The sequence below is a fragment of the Aspergillus lentulus genome (assembly GCF_001445615.1).
Source record: "Aspergillus lentulus DNA, contig: Alt04, strain: IFM 54703, whole genome shotgun sequence".
NCBI lineage: Eukaryota > Fungi > Ascomycota > Eurotiomycetes > Eurotiales > Aspergillaceae > Aspergillus > Aspergillus lentulus.
In genome coordinates, this window is record NW_028322122.1 from 158,965 (window position 1) to 174,587 (window position 15,623).

Below are 15,623 nucleotides of genomic sequence, written 5' to 3' on the forward strand. Positions count from 1 at the left end.
TATATTCTCATTCTAGAAAAAAGCATTACCATCACTACTAATCATATATGCTAGTATAATAGGAGGCTAATATGGAGGACACACTTTTTCTTCTCTTTCTTCTACTGATTAGTTAGCTAGCATACCATGTCCCAAGAGGGGAGAATGTGTCTATGTTTATTATGGTATATATATTCCTAGTGCTGACAATGAAGGTATCACAAGATCAGGTCTTTGATGGTCTCTACAAAAGTGAAGAGTTATGGTAGTTAGTAGATGGCATTAAAAACCAACAATCACACCGTATATCCACCCACAAGCCAAACGAGGTAGATTCTATATCATCTACTTAAACTATCACCCAAATTGACAGCCCAACAGCAAAACCTCCCACCAGCCAGTTCAACCCCTCCCTGTAAGCCGCAGAAGTGGACTTACTTCCCAACACCTGGCTGGGCTCATAAGTCGGAGGCGTCCTGCTATCCACCGTCCCGTTCCAGCAATATTCCTTGAAGCAACTGTTACACACCTCCGGCATGGACGTGTTAGTCCGATACAACGACCGCTGCAAAATAGCACACCCCACGCAGCTCGGCCAGGATTTGTCAACCGTTGCATTCCCCCGTGTTACCACGTTATACCCATTCATGATAATTTCATCGCGCTCCGAATCAGAGTACGACAGCTGGAAGGTGGAGGTATTGCTGTTCGCGCTGTACGGCGCATTCGGCAGGTAGACCACCAAGGGCGCGGGCGCGGACAGATTCGCAGGATCGCAGCCGAAGAAGGTCGGTCTGGTATTCAGGCCTAGGTTGACAAAGGTGTTGACGTCCGGCACAGCGGGGAAGACCGTCCCGTTGCCGATTCCCGAGCTGTTCAAGCTTCGCTCGTAGGTGGCAACTAACGAGGACCCATTTGGCCAGCTGTAGACCGTGTCGGCCGACGAGTCAACCGCGAAGATCACGTCGACGTTGCGGACTGGCTGGATGAGCGGGTGCAGCGGGATATTCTGGCCGTCCTCGCCGCCGTCGACGACGTCGAGCTCGCGGCTGTGCGAGTAGGACGCGGTGGAATTGCGGTACCCGTAGAACGGGTTGGGGCCGTAGACGGCTATATCGTCGCCGTCCTGGCCCAATGCAGTGAGGACCTTGGAGAAGGCATTCTTGACCAGGTCTGGGAGATCGGTCGTGTTGAGCCGCAGGATGAACTGGTTGAAGAGCGAGGAGGAGGTGCCCATGACGAAGCCTGCGTTGTCGAACCCGCGGACGCAGGACTCGCCGCTGGGGAGCTGGCCGTTGTCGAAGCGTGAACCGAGATACTCTAGCGGGGCAAAGCCGAAGATGGAAGGGTCGAACGAGCCAAACTCCCACGGGTTGAACTCGTAGACGGTTGAGTTGCTGCCGACCAGTAGCTCGCCTGGGTTGCGGCCGTCGGCGACCAGGATGGGGAGCGGCATCTCCCCGCGCTGGAAGGCGTCAGTCAATGCGATAGACGACCAGGTGTAGCTTGGCCCGCCATTTCCGTTTGGATCGTTGATAAACTGGTAGGACAGAGCACGACCCCAGTAGTCGGTTAGCGAGGTGTTGAAGCCCGCGTTGCTTTTACCGTCAACTGCTGAAAGCAAATCCTTCCAGTAGTCGGCTGTGGATAGAATTTGCAGGTGTCTGGCCTTGGGGCCTTCGAGGATAGACGTGGAAAACCGCCATACGTCGCCATTGGCTCCGCCGGATTGGAGGTCTGAGATGGTCGTGAAGTTGTTCACATACACTGAGCCGACGAGCCATCCTCCTCCGCTCAGTCCGGATACATACGTGGCAGACTGCAGTAGACCACCGAGCTGTCCAGCCCCCGTCGAGCCTTGTGTTCGGTTGTCAAAAGCTTTTACAGCTCCAGCTCCATTAGTAAGCGCCCGGTATCCACCACCCGAAACAGCGATCGCGATATTAGGCAGGTTCGATGCGTTACTGGACACGCGGTCGATATAGCTTGCCGCGTCGAAGGTGAGGTTGAGTCGCCCGAGCAGGTCCTTCATGGGCTGGACGGTGTTGTTGCGACGGATCTCGAGCCAGGCAGTTTCATTAGGAGAAAGAGAGCCTGCACCGCGAATGCTGGGTCGTGTCGCTGGACAGGTCACATTCGCTGGAGTATAACCATCGGGAGCGTTCGGGAGGGCTCGGATAGACAGGTCGAGAGGAGTGGCCGTTGTTACGGCTAGGGCCGTTAGAATGGTGAAAATGGCCTTCATATTGGTGCCTCTGGCTGCTTTGAACAAGTTACCATTGCCAATGCGAAGGAGGGCTGAGATTGACGTTAGTAGATATACTCTGTTCCCGGGCTCAGGACATACTTCCGGGATAGCCGTGAAGCATCATCGACCATGGACGCTTTCAACGAATCGGATGGCTACAGACAACAAACTGTGGAACTTCTAGAAGGGACTGCCAATCATTCAGGGCTCGGTGCCCGCGGGACTGTGGGTCATTTAGGGCTGATTCCAGAGTACTTGTTGTCATCAGGGCTGAGCATTAGGCAATAACATTTTCCATTTGCTGGTTCGGGTAATTTATGCACATTGTCCAGGCAGCACTATTCAACGGTACTCAGCCGCATGTTTCGCACCTATTCTTTAATACTAGGAAAACGTTTACAGAATGTATCGGAAACCCCGATTCTCCACTTCATCCTCCTCCTCCAACCTCTTGTTCATCCTCGCATGCACCATCCGAATGACCCACGCCAACACGGCCACCAGAACCGCAACCACAGCCGTCGCACTACCCCCGGGAACGTATTTCGGGCCAGACGATGAAGGCCACATATAACTACCATAAATCGTCGCCGTGTTCCCGATCATGTTGGCCGTCGCGATAGCTGCCGAGCGCTTGACGAGCGGACGGGGGAAGGAATTGGCCACCCAGGCAATGATGATTTGGTAAGCTGACACAGCGCCCATGGGCATCCTACCATTGTCAGTATCTCTTTAAATTTATCTGAGGTAAGCAGCGTACAGAAACATGGCGAAAAACCTTGCACCAACATTGGTCGTGGCCGTGCAGATTATACAACCCAAGGCACTCACGCTCATCAAGCCGATAATGTGCCAACTGCGGTCGTTGGTTCGTCCCGAAGTCCAAGTCACCAACAGAGAAACAAGGAACGTGGCGACCCACACGGGCGCAGTGATCAGCAGGGTCTCGATGCTCCCGTAGCCCAGTGTCTTGACAATCGTCGGGAAGAAGTATTGGAAAGTCTGCGACAGGAGAGAACTATGCTGTAGCAGAATGAAGAGATAGATTCGTCGGTCCCGGAACACCATCGCCATGGCGTCTTTGATGCTGACAGCGTTTGTATCGTCCGCCTCGCCGGCGTCGTTGATGAGGCGCCACTGAGCATAGGCTTGTTCGGTCTCGTCCAACCAGGAAGTAGTCGCCGGGTAGTTGGGAAGACAGATGGTCGAGAAGAGTGATACTCCGACTGTGATGCTGCCCTCGATGATAAACAGCCATCTCCAGCCCGCAATCCCGTGTGCGCCGTCCAGATTGCCCAGTACACCCGCGCCTATGAGGCCGCCAAAAGCGTTGGCCAGGGAACTACCGGCGTAAAACCAGGCAATTCGATGGCTCAGCTACTTTGATTAGTACCTTCTTTGGATGCAGAGACTGTAGTCATACCTCCTGCCGGGTGTACCAACTCGACCTACAAAATCAGCACATGCATACTAGGCTTGAGGTGTATACGCACATCAACATGATCGCCCCCGGAAAGAAAGGCGCCTCCACAAACCCGAGAAAGAACCTCGCAAGAATCAACCCTGTAAAGGAAGTCGTTGCTGCCTGAGCTGCAGATATTATGCCCCTATCTGGTCAGATCAATCCGGGGAACAAAGAGGGAGACCTACCAGATCGCCATCGCACCACCCAGCAGCCACGACGGCTTCACGCGCGTCAGCAGCAGATTAGACGGGAGCTGCATGAGCAGGTATCCGACGAACAAGATACTCGTCGCCAGGTTGAAGTCGGTCCCTGTCATCCCCAGGTCTTTTTCCAATGTGCCAAGCCGAGCCTGTGAGAGATTGCTTTGAAGAGGTCAGCTTGATTTTACTCTGAGGCAAGGAAGCATACTTTCGATCCAGGAAGTTCAGCAGATACATCACCACCAAGAAGGGCAGGAGATGCAGATCCACCTTTCGGAGTAAGCGTCGGGTCATCTGCTTGTGCCATTCGGGGCCCTTGGAGGCGTAGGCCTCGTACAGGGTGTCCGCGACATTCTCCAATTTCGTCTGCGTAAATTCTATCTGTTCAGTTGGTGATTTTGACATGTTGGCTGTCCTGTTGGTTGCTGATAGCTATGACAATCCTTGTCTTAAAAGGCCGGATTCCTTAAGAGTATGATGACCCGGAAGATGTCCGAGATCACCATCACAACCGAACAAGCTGGACAATGCGGGGATGCGGGGCCGGGGTAATGCAGTCCGAGTAGTTTTTGCCTCGTAAAGTGATCTTAGGTTCTTGAGTAAACCCACAATGCGAGATCGTACTAGCAATCTAACCCTTTCTGCCGGTAAAGCTCGCCTCGTCTCGGAGTTCGTCCCGCGTCTCACGGCCAGAAATCCGAACTTAGCTGAACAATGAACGACAATCTCGGAGGATACATGCAAGGTACTGGCAACTTGTAGATGAAGGGCCGACTTAAAGCACATGGTGACTGAAGCTCAAATCGTAGTCAATAGGAGCCCGAAGTCCTAAGCGCCCGGCGACTATCTTGAGACAGGAGGAGCCTTGGGGACCTCGACTACGCTGTACCATGCAGAAGAAAACCCCCGAGGACGAGCTCAGACTGGAATATCGCCGTCAGTAGGTGCACGGCCTTAGTCCGGGGTAGGGGAATAGTCCGGAGGACTCGGAGACTGGCTGTTTCGTGCAAGAGGGATCTCTTGGCATCTGCTCTTCTGCTCCATCCGGTGAGATAGAGCTGGCCGAGCATGCTGCTGGGACTACTACCAGGTGAGAACCACCATTCTGGGCCTTCTATACTTTGGTATGTGAGAGGTACTCTTCGACTATACCTCCGAATTGGGTCTAGCGCAACACACACTACCTCTGCCTCGTGCGTTAGATAGCTTCATCGTAGAGAGTTACGAATATCACGCTATTCTATGTTTCCATTCTATCTCACACGGTAGAGTATCAGAGTTTAAATGGGTGAAACGTTGTATGCGGAGAGTCGAGGTGGGAATATTTCGACTGGGGATTTTTCCGAAAGTTTCAAACCCCAAGTATGCCTGTGGAGCTCTAGATGGCTTTTCTACATTTGGAGATCTCCTTGATCTTCATGGAAGAGGAGAGTATAACAGTTGCCAAATGACTTATGCCTCTGAATGGGATACACTACCTTCTAGCTCCACTATCCCGACGGGACTCTGTGCCTATTAACAGATGATAGCCAGATGTTGAAAGAATTGTACTTGATTCAGTATTTTCTCTGCATGGACCGAAGCATAAGTAGTTAAGGTATGTTGAATACCTAGTACACAATAATAGCAATATGTCTAAACCCCTGAGGAGAGCTTAGTCTCTTCTCGCGCATCTTAAAGCCATCCTACTCCTTCAGCAGCATCGCAAATACAAAATCAAAAACACCAATGAAAGCTCGACGAACAAACATGACAATCACTGTATGTGCGACACAAAGCATGGGTATGACAGCGCGGGTGAGAGCAAGTAGCAGCCGCATTATCACCCCTAGGACCAACATCGGCCTCGTCGTCCAGGTTATCGGCATGAATTTTTCTCGCTTCTTCCATAGAGGCGTCCAGTTCCTCGCATAGGGAATCAGACGTAACGGCTAAGACGGTACCATCATGGTCGAGCAGATAATAGCCGCCGTTTCTATCGTCCAGGGTCCCCATAGGATATTGGTCTGCCATGTCGTTGAGTTGTTTGCGGGTTTCGAGGACGGGGATTCCCTCGGGGATAGGCTCGGTGTATCTGGTTGTAGCCATGGCGAGACTGCTGGCGATGAGCAAGGATAGAATGGTAAGGATGTTTATTCTCATTGCTGATTTGAGTCAATGTGAGTTGTGAGGATGCGAAGTTCTGAGCGAGGATGTGCTTTCACGAGACTGGGGGATTCACAAGTAATTCGGCAGGATTGGAGGAAAGTGAAGATCCTGATGACGCCCGAGATTGGACTCTCGCTTCTGGCCTTTATAGCAAGGGAATATCTTCATCAGGCCACCCATCTACGTTCTTTATAAATGAGAGACAACCGTAAAGTGAGTCAGAAACCAACAGAGTCAGGATACAGCATCCAATCCAAGGTGTGAACCAGCGGTTGTTTATCTATGTACGGCTCCCTGCGGAGAATCTAAGCCAGGGTCAAGCCCACTAGACTTGCCAATATCCAACAAGAAATGCGGTAGCGTCTGTCGGACCCCGACTGGACAGGGATGTCCAAGGAAAAGTCTTACATTGGACGATAATGACCAGGTTTAAGCTGGTTGCCTGAACATGGTCTTGGAATGCTTTGTCTCGGATGTAACCTTATTATCAACAATTATTTCAGAGTTTGTATAATAGTATGTAGTGAGGTAGTTTGCAGGTATTGTTCCTGAATGCGCATAATCATAATCTTAGCCAAGGCTCGGATTGTTCGATAATGCTATCATACATTGAGATCATACCGATAATGTCAATTCCTATGTTATTATTTACAGTTTTTACTGGTATGTATACAGTCATTCCACAGAGTTAAGTATTTAATAATGCGAGAACACCAGTATGCACGATCGCTTCCTTTATCCTCTTGCATATAAAAGGTATGCAGCTTTCTTTATTGGGGAGGACTATGGCAGATGCGAAGAAAGATATACGTTCATATATATTCATTTCTGAGATATGTGATGCAGACAGCAAATCTATTAGAACACGCAAACATGCAAGTATACACACATGTCTATAAGCCCCCTCATCCAAGGACTCAAATTTTCCTACACCAGCTGGTGTAATTCCTCATGGGAGGAAGAAGCGACATCGGTACCACCACCTGTCAAGGACTCGTTCTCAGCGGTCCGTCCAGGGTCGGAGGACTGCGAAGTCATACGAGGGAAGCGTTAACCAAAATCCCGCATGATTTTGTCATGTATAGGAATGCTCACCCTGGCGAAGAAGAAAAGGCCGCTTTCCACTCGTTGCGAGGTCTGTCCTCTACTATTCTCATATCTTTGCAGCACAGTATAAATGGGCTCGAATAACGAAGAATGGCGATGATGATGGGATGGATCACTTGTTGCAGACAGCGGAAGGTAAGATGGGGTTATTGGATGGGAGTTAGGAGTATAGTTGGGTTGCTCATTCTCATGGTTCTCTTCATTCGGTCGGTCATGGACTACTACATCAATAAAGAATTAGAATAACCCCGCAACACAAAGATAAGCATAGAAGCTAAGATTGTACCAGACAATGCTAAAGCCGAGCCTTGGGTACTGGTTCCTTGGCTCCACCGCTGCCGGAGCCGGTCTCTGTTGCGGACCACCAACCGAATGCCAGGAACAGAAGCAATGAATAGAGCTATGAGAGCAATTATCGCCTCGGCTGATAAGGCCATTGTGGGAAAAGTTGGATGAAGACACTGATCACACTGTTGCAAATTGATTCAATATTGATATGAGGAGAATTGAGGATGGTAACATCCTTCGACTATATATACACAGGGCAGGGCTGGTGTTCCTAGTTTAACTTACTGGCTAAGCATGTGCTGAGTAAGTAAATAAGTATAAGTAAGTAAGTATGTTTGATTTCATGGTGTTCTTGGATAATAATGTCAACACCGCCACATGACTGTCCATAATGATTGGATGACAGGTGGGATATTTAAGGTTTACGCCAACTCGATAGTCCATATGATGATCCCGGTGATGACTGCCTTCCTTCCAGTCCTAATACGCCAACCAAAGCCAATGTTCCGGTCTAGATGCTAGACTCGTAGACCTTCCAAAAGATCCCCACCACCAATGACAGGCTATGACGACGAAATGCATAGAAGGGCTGTCTAGTGGCTAGTACTCAGTACTACGTGGCCAATAAGCATAGGCAACCTGCAAATGGTGATTCTGCACGGCGAGCACAGACCAGTCCGAATCCGCTATCCAGGTGCCACGCCTAAGATATGCAGGGATATAAGCTAATATAACTCTTACTTCATATTCCATCTTCTTGCATAATCATTCTGCAAGATTTCAATGGCGTGCAATAGCAGCATTGCTATTACCATGATGTCTCATGAGCACGGAGACCTATTATCTTGGGGATATGTGGTTCCTTCTTTAGGGGGCAGCCAGGTTCACTTGGTATCAAGTATCTTCAAACTAGCTAATCCTATGTTAACTATCAGATTAACTATCAGATACTCGAAATGCTTATATTCGCAGTCCACATGCACAATCATCAGAGTGGTCCATCAGTGACACAGCCGTGGCTGGCATCGCTGACAAGAGCAGCATACTTCTTTAGAGTGCCTTTCTTTGCGCGTGGATCAGGCGCCTTCCATTCTTTCTTCCTCTTCTCCATCTCTTCTGCGGATATATCTAGATCCACGACTCGCTTTTCTGCGTCAATAATTACCCTGTCACCGTCTTTGACCAAAGCGATCGGTCCACCATCCATTGCCTCAGGCACAATATGACCAATTAAGAATCCATGGCTCCCACCAGAAAATCGGCCGTCGGTAAGGAGGGCGACATCCTGACCCAGACCTGCCCCCATAATGGCGGCACTGGGCTTGAGCATTTCCGGCATACCAGGGCCACCCTTTGGGCCTTCGTATCGGATGATAACAACAGTTTTCTCACCCTTTTTAATTTCTCCCTTTTCAAGAGCCTCCACAAAGGCATCTTCATAGTCGAAGCACTTGGCAGTGCCTTCAAATCGGAGACCCTCTTTACCGGTGATCTTACCAACGGAGCCTCCAGGTGCCAAGGATCCACGCAGAATTTGAAGATGACCTGTCGGCTTGATAGGGTCGCTCAGAGGCCGGATAATGGACTGGTCTTCAGGAAAATCGGGCCAGGATGCAACGTTCTCCTTCATTGTTTTGCCGGTCACAGTAATGCCAGACCCGTCAATCAAGCCCTCCTTGAGCAGGAACCGGAGTAGGGCCGGTGTGCCGCCAATCTTGTACAGGTCATGCATGACATACTTGCCAGATGGTTTTAGGTCTGCCAGAAACGGCGTCTTATCCGACACAGCTTGGAAATCATCAATCGTGAGCTTGATCCCGACAGACTGGGCAATGGCAATCAGATGCATGACTGCGTTGGTGCTACCTCCCAAGATATTGACCACGACCATTGCATTTCCAAATGCTTGGCGAGTCAAAATATCCGAAGGGCGGATGTCTTCCTTCAAAAGGTTCTTGACAGTCCCTCCAATCTCCTCACACTCAGCTTTCTTGCGGGGATCTTCTGCAGGACAGCTACTACTGCCCGGAACTGTGAGTCCGAGAACTTCAATAGCCGTTGCCATCGTATTGGCAGTATACATGCCACCACACGCACCACTTCCCGGGCACGCATGGCGAATGATGTCAAATCGCTGCGCTTCATCAATCTGACCAGTAATGTATTGGCCATATGACTGAAAGGCGCTCACCAGATCCAACGTCTGGCCACCAGCGCTGCAACCAGGCTTGATGCTACCACCATAGATCACAATGCTTGGACGGTTGACCCGGCCCATGGCCATAACGACACCAGGCATGTTCTTATCGCAGCCTGGAAGGGAGATATTCGCATCATACCACTGTCCGTTCATGACCGTCTCAATGCCATCGGCGATGATCTCACGACTCTGCAGGCTATATCGCATACCGCTGGTGCCCATGCTGATTCCGTCCGATACCCCAATCGAGTTGAAACGCATGGGAACCAGACCTGCCCTGGCAACCGAGTCGCGTACCACTGAGGACAGATCCATCAAGTGCATGTTGCAAGGGTTCCCCTCGAACCACACCGAGGAGATTCCCACCTGGGCCTTGTTCATATCCTCTTCTTCCAAACCAGTGGCATATAACATGGCCTGCGAGGCACCTTGCGATTTGGGTTGTGTGATCTTGGACGAAACTCTGTTCAATTTTGCATCCGCATATCGACGAGAGGTGGTGGAGAAGAGACGACTGTGATTGTTGAATTAATTCAACTAAACTTTAAAATAAACAAAAAAGGAAAATCGAAAGGTATGATGAGAACAGTGTACTTACCCATGCCCCTGGTTTCTTAGATAACCTTGACGACTCAGCATCGGAATTCTGGACTGAATCGCGTTTTGAATCATCATGATTGTCCTTGAAGGCGAGAAGGCAAAGGAAGGAAAGATCAATTAGAAGGTACGACCGACTTATTTCTATTTCCGAATCGTACTTCGCGATGGTCGGAGAGTGGTTAAAAGCAATCGAGGGATGTGTCGTCGCCAGGGGATACTCGGTCGCAATAGGAGCAGTCAAGCTGATGGCCCACTAGTGGCCTCAGGCCTTTGAACATATCAGTAACCAATGATTTCCGAGATATAAATTCCAATACTGTGTCTCACCCTTAGTAGCAGTCCTATTATTGTGACCAGGGAGCACTTATTCGTCCAGTCATCGCCGGTGCATGCCGTCGATACCTAAATACCTGGACTGCTCACAATTGTGCCCTTCGGAGAGAGGTGTCAAGTCCGGCGACCCACTGAGATGCCGTCTGCCGCTTAGCACGGGTAGGTACACTTGGCTTTCCTTAGCCTGTCAGGCTCCAGATTGACTTTCGGACCATTCCCTGGAGTCAACGGAAAGAAGCCCGAATGGCCGTAACTCTCCAAGACGTGGATGGCTGGCACCACCAACTGCAACTCTCAGGGTGGGGCGACGGGCTCGTGTTTTACCAAGCCTGCGGCAGCACGCACACAAGTCCGGAGTGAAACATTCCACTTGACCCATTCAATGAGCTCTTCGACACGCATGAAGAGTCGATCGGAGGCAACTGCACGTTCCGCTAAGGGGAATATCCGAATCCACGCCTGGATTAGAAAGCCGAAGTCGGAGTGGACGTCACATCTAGCCCGTCTGCATCCACCGCCTTATATGGCAAACGGTCCAGCAGGGTTCATTCAGTCTAGGGATCTGTTAACCTAGTACTGATACTATCGCGATCTCCCGATCGTGTGAGCTCGTTCTCATACAGTCTGAACTGGCGGCAGATTTCGAGCGATCGCGAGTAAATGTGTCTTCGGGGCAGCGGGTCGAGTTGGATATGTCAGCGATTAAACTTGGCAGTCAGTATTCGGCACCATATTAGCATGGGAATATAGGCTGGGAACTACCTCCAAGTTGAGACAGCATGAATGCGAGCAGCAAGTGCTATGATGGCTTGGACGTTTAGTTACTCGCGAAGCTCCCGACAAATTCCCCAGCGTGACGACTCATGCGGCTGAGCTGTCCTTATACGTTTTGCGACCTGCACTTGCAGCGTGTCATCTTCCCACTGACATCGGTCCGTTCGGGTGTACCATCATCGGTAGCACCGCACACTGATGCCTGTTATCCTTTCTGTCAACACGGGAAAAGGAGGTCCCTTGCAAGTAGGAAAGGCCTCGATAAACCGCCTCTCTGACCTGAACCTTCTCGCACCTGCAAAGCGGGGAAGTTTGTACAGGTTAGACGTTTCTGGATAACTTCTCTTCAGGTCAAGCAGGTTCCCCAGATCCGATCGTGGGAAGCTCAAGGAGACTAATACAGAGTTATTGGACTGAGTGTGATTGGGGGGATCCGATATTGATTAAGAGTCCAATGCGACCAACATCAAGTATACCCAAGAGGGTCACGAGGTAGACCACAGTACAGGAACTTCCACACGTAAGGATGATTATTCTACAAAATGACGTCCACTATTTTCTCGCACGATCAAGCCAGTTGGCCACATCGCTGGCATAAGATCACCTCTTCTGCTCAACCGGTAGGGCTCCCCACAGCCAGTATGTCCTTGCATGATCGGGATTCAATTGCTTATAAATTATCTGCTTAGCCATACAGAGGCCATAATTACGGATACGATCAGAGACTGCTCATTGTACCATATGTAAACACACTTTGATTCGTCTGACACTGGCCGAGACAAACGCAGGACAACATGAGCCGGACATCAGCCGGACATTGGGCAGCAAGACATCACAATGTAAAGGCAGTACTAATAATCGATCTTGAAGCAGTGATTCCTTAATCGCAAGAGACAGATACCATCCGTGGCAGAACGAATCATCGCTGGCCTCGCCTATTGCGTGCCTCAAGGGAACAACCAGCGGGGCAAGTGGTCTCCCCAGCCCCAGTAGTTCTGGGCGCTCAAAGGATGAGCATCGCAATGGCGTACATCTTCGGGACTTGCGCCTTCGGGAAGGTCGTCTGGATCATAATACATAATTCCCAGACGTCCGCATTCTTCTTCAGTGGCGCCTGGGGCGGGGAGAAGAATACCCCATGCGATGGAGGTTGATCCAAGGAGTAAGATGAGGTTATGAGGGAGCTTCATGCCGATGATTTCCTAGATCTGTAGCAAACAGTCAGTACCTCTGTATCCCGAACGTGAAATGGACAGGGGAAGGGCCCTACTGATATTGTGTTTTGGGAAGGCAAGTTGTAACAAAACTGAGCACAAAATGAGATGTAGCACCTATGTATACCCTCACTGTTTAGATATCGTAATATGTTAGTCATAAGACGGATAGATGGAAAGCAGAACGTCCATACGTAGCATTGACTCATTGGTTAGGTTTCTCTTCTGCCTGATTGGGTCCTCACCTACGGGGCGGTGCAATACTAAGGCCATTAAAGGTAACTCTGACTGGGGTTCAGAAAAGCTAAGGATAGATTAACGGACCAAAGACTAGGCAAATACATATTCTGTTGGGCTGTCCAAGACCCTGACGGCCGCTAACGTATTAGGCTGGGCGACTTCCCAACGTAAATACTGCCTCTACTTTTTCTCTGCCAATCCGCCACGTACGTCCTTTGAATCACCGGGCGGTTATTCCCGTCTGATACAGCGCCCCAGACTGGCGCTAGTCCGGTTAGCCTGTATAAGTCGCCGTTTGGATGCTGGCGTGTGACCATTTCAATCAGTCCCTGCAGCATCATATGGTGATACCACGAGTATTCAATTATGTAAGATGTACTCACAGTTTAGACAAACCTACGAGTCCAGAAGACCATTTAACATGGTTCTTTGTCCGTCCTCTTCCTAACAGTTCCTTGGTCCTGACCTACGACTCCTGCCCCTGTGCGTGTGCAAATACAAAGCGGATGAAATATTATACACTACCTGAGACTAAGGAGCATATTAATTTTAGTCCAGTGTTATTATTCTAATACAGTACTTATGAGTCTGCGCGGTCAAACCTGAACCTATGATTGATTCACTTCTAAGGCTAATTAGAGCACACTACATGCATGGCACATCACATATGTCCTAGACCATGCAGTAGAAGTAGTCCAGTATGCCTGGCTAGGTGACCATAGATGCCAAGCTAGCTGTGTTTTATATTTTAGTACAAGCCTGAGACATGATCCTAAGTAGGTAAATGTAGGACGTTGATTTGGGTTTAGGGCAACACAGTTGGCCATGACACTTAGGCCACACTGCATGGCGGTTAGATGAGCTAGAGCTAATCGTGGAATAATAACCTCTGGGTTAGATAACATGGTCAGACTCATAGTTATTAGGTGGATCAACTTGCATTCTGTTTGTGCTCTCTCTTTAGAAGCCCTTACTGTATTCTTTTAAGCTCTTATGACCCGATATTTACGTTGAATATCTGAGGAATTCAAACCCAGGCCAGTATCTATATCCTCCGACAGACCTCTGCTTTAGAGTCTTGCCATAAACTGCCTGATTAAGTTAGATTTGCTCTGTTAGGAATGGTTACTACCCCAGCTGGCCGGGCGATGACCCCGGTATCACTTAGCCCATTTGAGGAGTTCGTCGGAAACTAATCCCTTGGAGCCGCCGTCATCGACCTGCCAAGGCATTATACGATAAATGGTTAAACAATTATATGATTATATCAATGTCCATAAACTGTTCTACATGTCTCCACTGAGGCTAGCCAGTATGTCTGTACGAATTCGAACTCAGCATACTCCGCTCCAATCTAATATCGCTGTAGCTAGAGGAGAGGTCTGACAGAGTTTGACGCAGTAACGGACAATCAATCAACTCAGACTAGAGAAAACGGCTTCACGGTCAGTGCGAGCCGATTTTGATCGTTTCTGGTGCTCATAGTTTTCCTTTGTGGTCTTGAGAGGGGTCAACGATGCGGCATAAAGAGGGCTCGAAAACCACCTTTTCTGGCTTCCTCTTTGTCTCCTCCACAAGTTTGGATTCCATTCAATCAATTGGATCTCAAGTCAGAAACACACTCCCATTGGCACAGATTTTGATTGAAAACAGCAATGTGAGCCTACCCGCATTTGACCCAGCACCAAGGACTGACACCTGTCTACAAGCCCATCCACAATGAAGCTGTCCTTCAACATCCTCCAGCAGCATCCGCCAGCATGGTACTCGGAGGTAACCTCGTGCTAGCCACCGACAACCCTGAAGAATGCTTGCTACCTTGATGCGCCTTATGGATGCTCTGGCGGGTTCTGCTGGAAGGCCAGCGGCAATACTGACAGAGGTGAATGGTGCTGGACTGCTACGTTGGGTGGAAAGGGTAGCATTAGTTAAGCCTGTTCTCATGGCATATCTCCGGCTGCTGGTTGTGGCTGCTAGATTCTGTCCATACCACTTCCCGGTGGTCAAAATCTTTAGTACGCTAGGGCGTTGTGTGTGAGCTCAGAGATTAATCAAAGGGTCTTGTTGTTGATGTGTTGTTTTGAGAGATGGTCGCCAGTGCAGACATGCTATTCTAAGGATAGTTACTACCTAGCTAGTTCTAGGGTGCTCACTAAGATGCGCCTATTGATCTGCTATTCCCGTTTAGTAGAATATTGACATAATGATTGAAGTTTCCATGTCAAACTATCCAATCAATTGTCCAGATCTTGTATCAATTTCCCCTATCTAAACTCAATCTGTCCCACTTTTCTAAACTATCCAATCAGAGTGTACTGATTCATGCAGGCGGGTCAGGCATGCACGATAGCGCAAACCACTGCGGGGGATGATAAACCATATATAACCCCTCTACCCCTGATCTCACTTCTCGTCCTGCATCTCAACACTTCAAGAATATCAAATTCTATATCTGAAAAGAAAATGGACAAACTCGCCGGCCTCGCCTCCAAACTCGGCGGAAGCCAATCCACATCCGCCAACCAAACCCAGGGACAGACACAGGGTCAGCAGGAGGATTTCGTCGATAAGGGTACCTACCCTCCCCCTTGGCTGAGGACGTATGCTAACGTTGCAGGCCTCGACGCTCTTGAACAGCGCTTCGGAGGTGGCAAGATCGACTCTGCCAAGATGCGCTCGACGAATGAGAAGATCACCGATGCCGCTCGGGAGCAGTTTGAGAAGGCTACTGGGTAGGTTTATTCCTGTCATACAGTACAATGGCTAATTGGAGCAGATACAAGGTTCCCGAGAAGTTCTCTAACTGATTGAGTGATTGTGGTCATGA

At 49.6% G+C, this 15,623-nt stretch overlaps 4 protein-coding genes across 4 annotated transcripts; 1 reads left to right on the forward strand and 3 right to left on the reverse strand.

Moving 5' to 3' along the window:
* Positions 1 to 328: 328 nt before the first annotated feature.
* On the reverse strand, positions 329 to 2,224 carry ALT_1343 (lysophospholipase family protein; the record flags this gene model as incomplete). Its single annotated transcript, XM_033561650.2, has 1 exon — positions 329 to 2,224. The coding sequence occupies one exon, from the start codon at positions 2,222 to 2,224 to the stop codon at positions 329 to 331; it is 1,896 nt and encodes a 631-aa protein (XP_033417541.2).
* Positions 2,225 to 2,623: 399 nt separating this feature from the next.
* On the reverse strand, positions 2,624 to 5,980 carry ALT_1344 (putative MFS transporter; the record flags this gene model as incomplete). Its single annotated transcript, XM_033561649.2, has 7 exons — positions 2,624 to 2,939; positions 2,988 to 3,604; positions 3,651 to 3,675; positions 3,721 to 3,834; positions 3,878 to 4,054; positions 4,101 to 4,273; positions 5,732 to 5,980. The coding sequence occupies 7 exons, from the start codon at positions 5,978 to 5,980 to the stop codon at positions 2,624 to 2,626; spliced, it is 1,671 nt and encodes a 556-aa protein (XP_033417540.2).
* Positions 5,981 to 8,423: 2,443 nt separating this feature from the next.
* On the reverse strand, positions 8,424 to 10,274 carry ALT_1345 (dihydroxy-acid dehydratase; the record flags this gene model as incomplete). Its single annotated transcript, XM_033561647.2, has 2 exons — positions 8,424 to 10,149; positions 10,234 to 10,274. 2 exons carry the CDS (start codon positions 10,272 to 10,274, stop codon positions 8,424 to 8,426), a joined length of 1,767 nt encoding a protein of 588 aa, XP_033417538.2.
* Positions 10,275 to 15,259: 4,985 nt separating this feature from the next.
* On the forward strand, positions 15,260 to 15,603 carry ALT_1346 (uncharacterized protein; the record flags this gene model as incomplete). Its single annotated transcript, XM_089599143.1, has 2 exons — positions 15,260 to 15,528; positions 15,573 to 15,603. 2 exons carry the CDS (start codon positions 15,260 to 15,262, stop codon positions 15,601 to 15,603), a joined length of 300 nt encoding a protein of 99 aa, XP_089456289.1.
* Between the last annotated feature and the right edge of the window lie 20 nt (positions 15,604 to 15,623).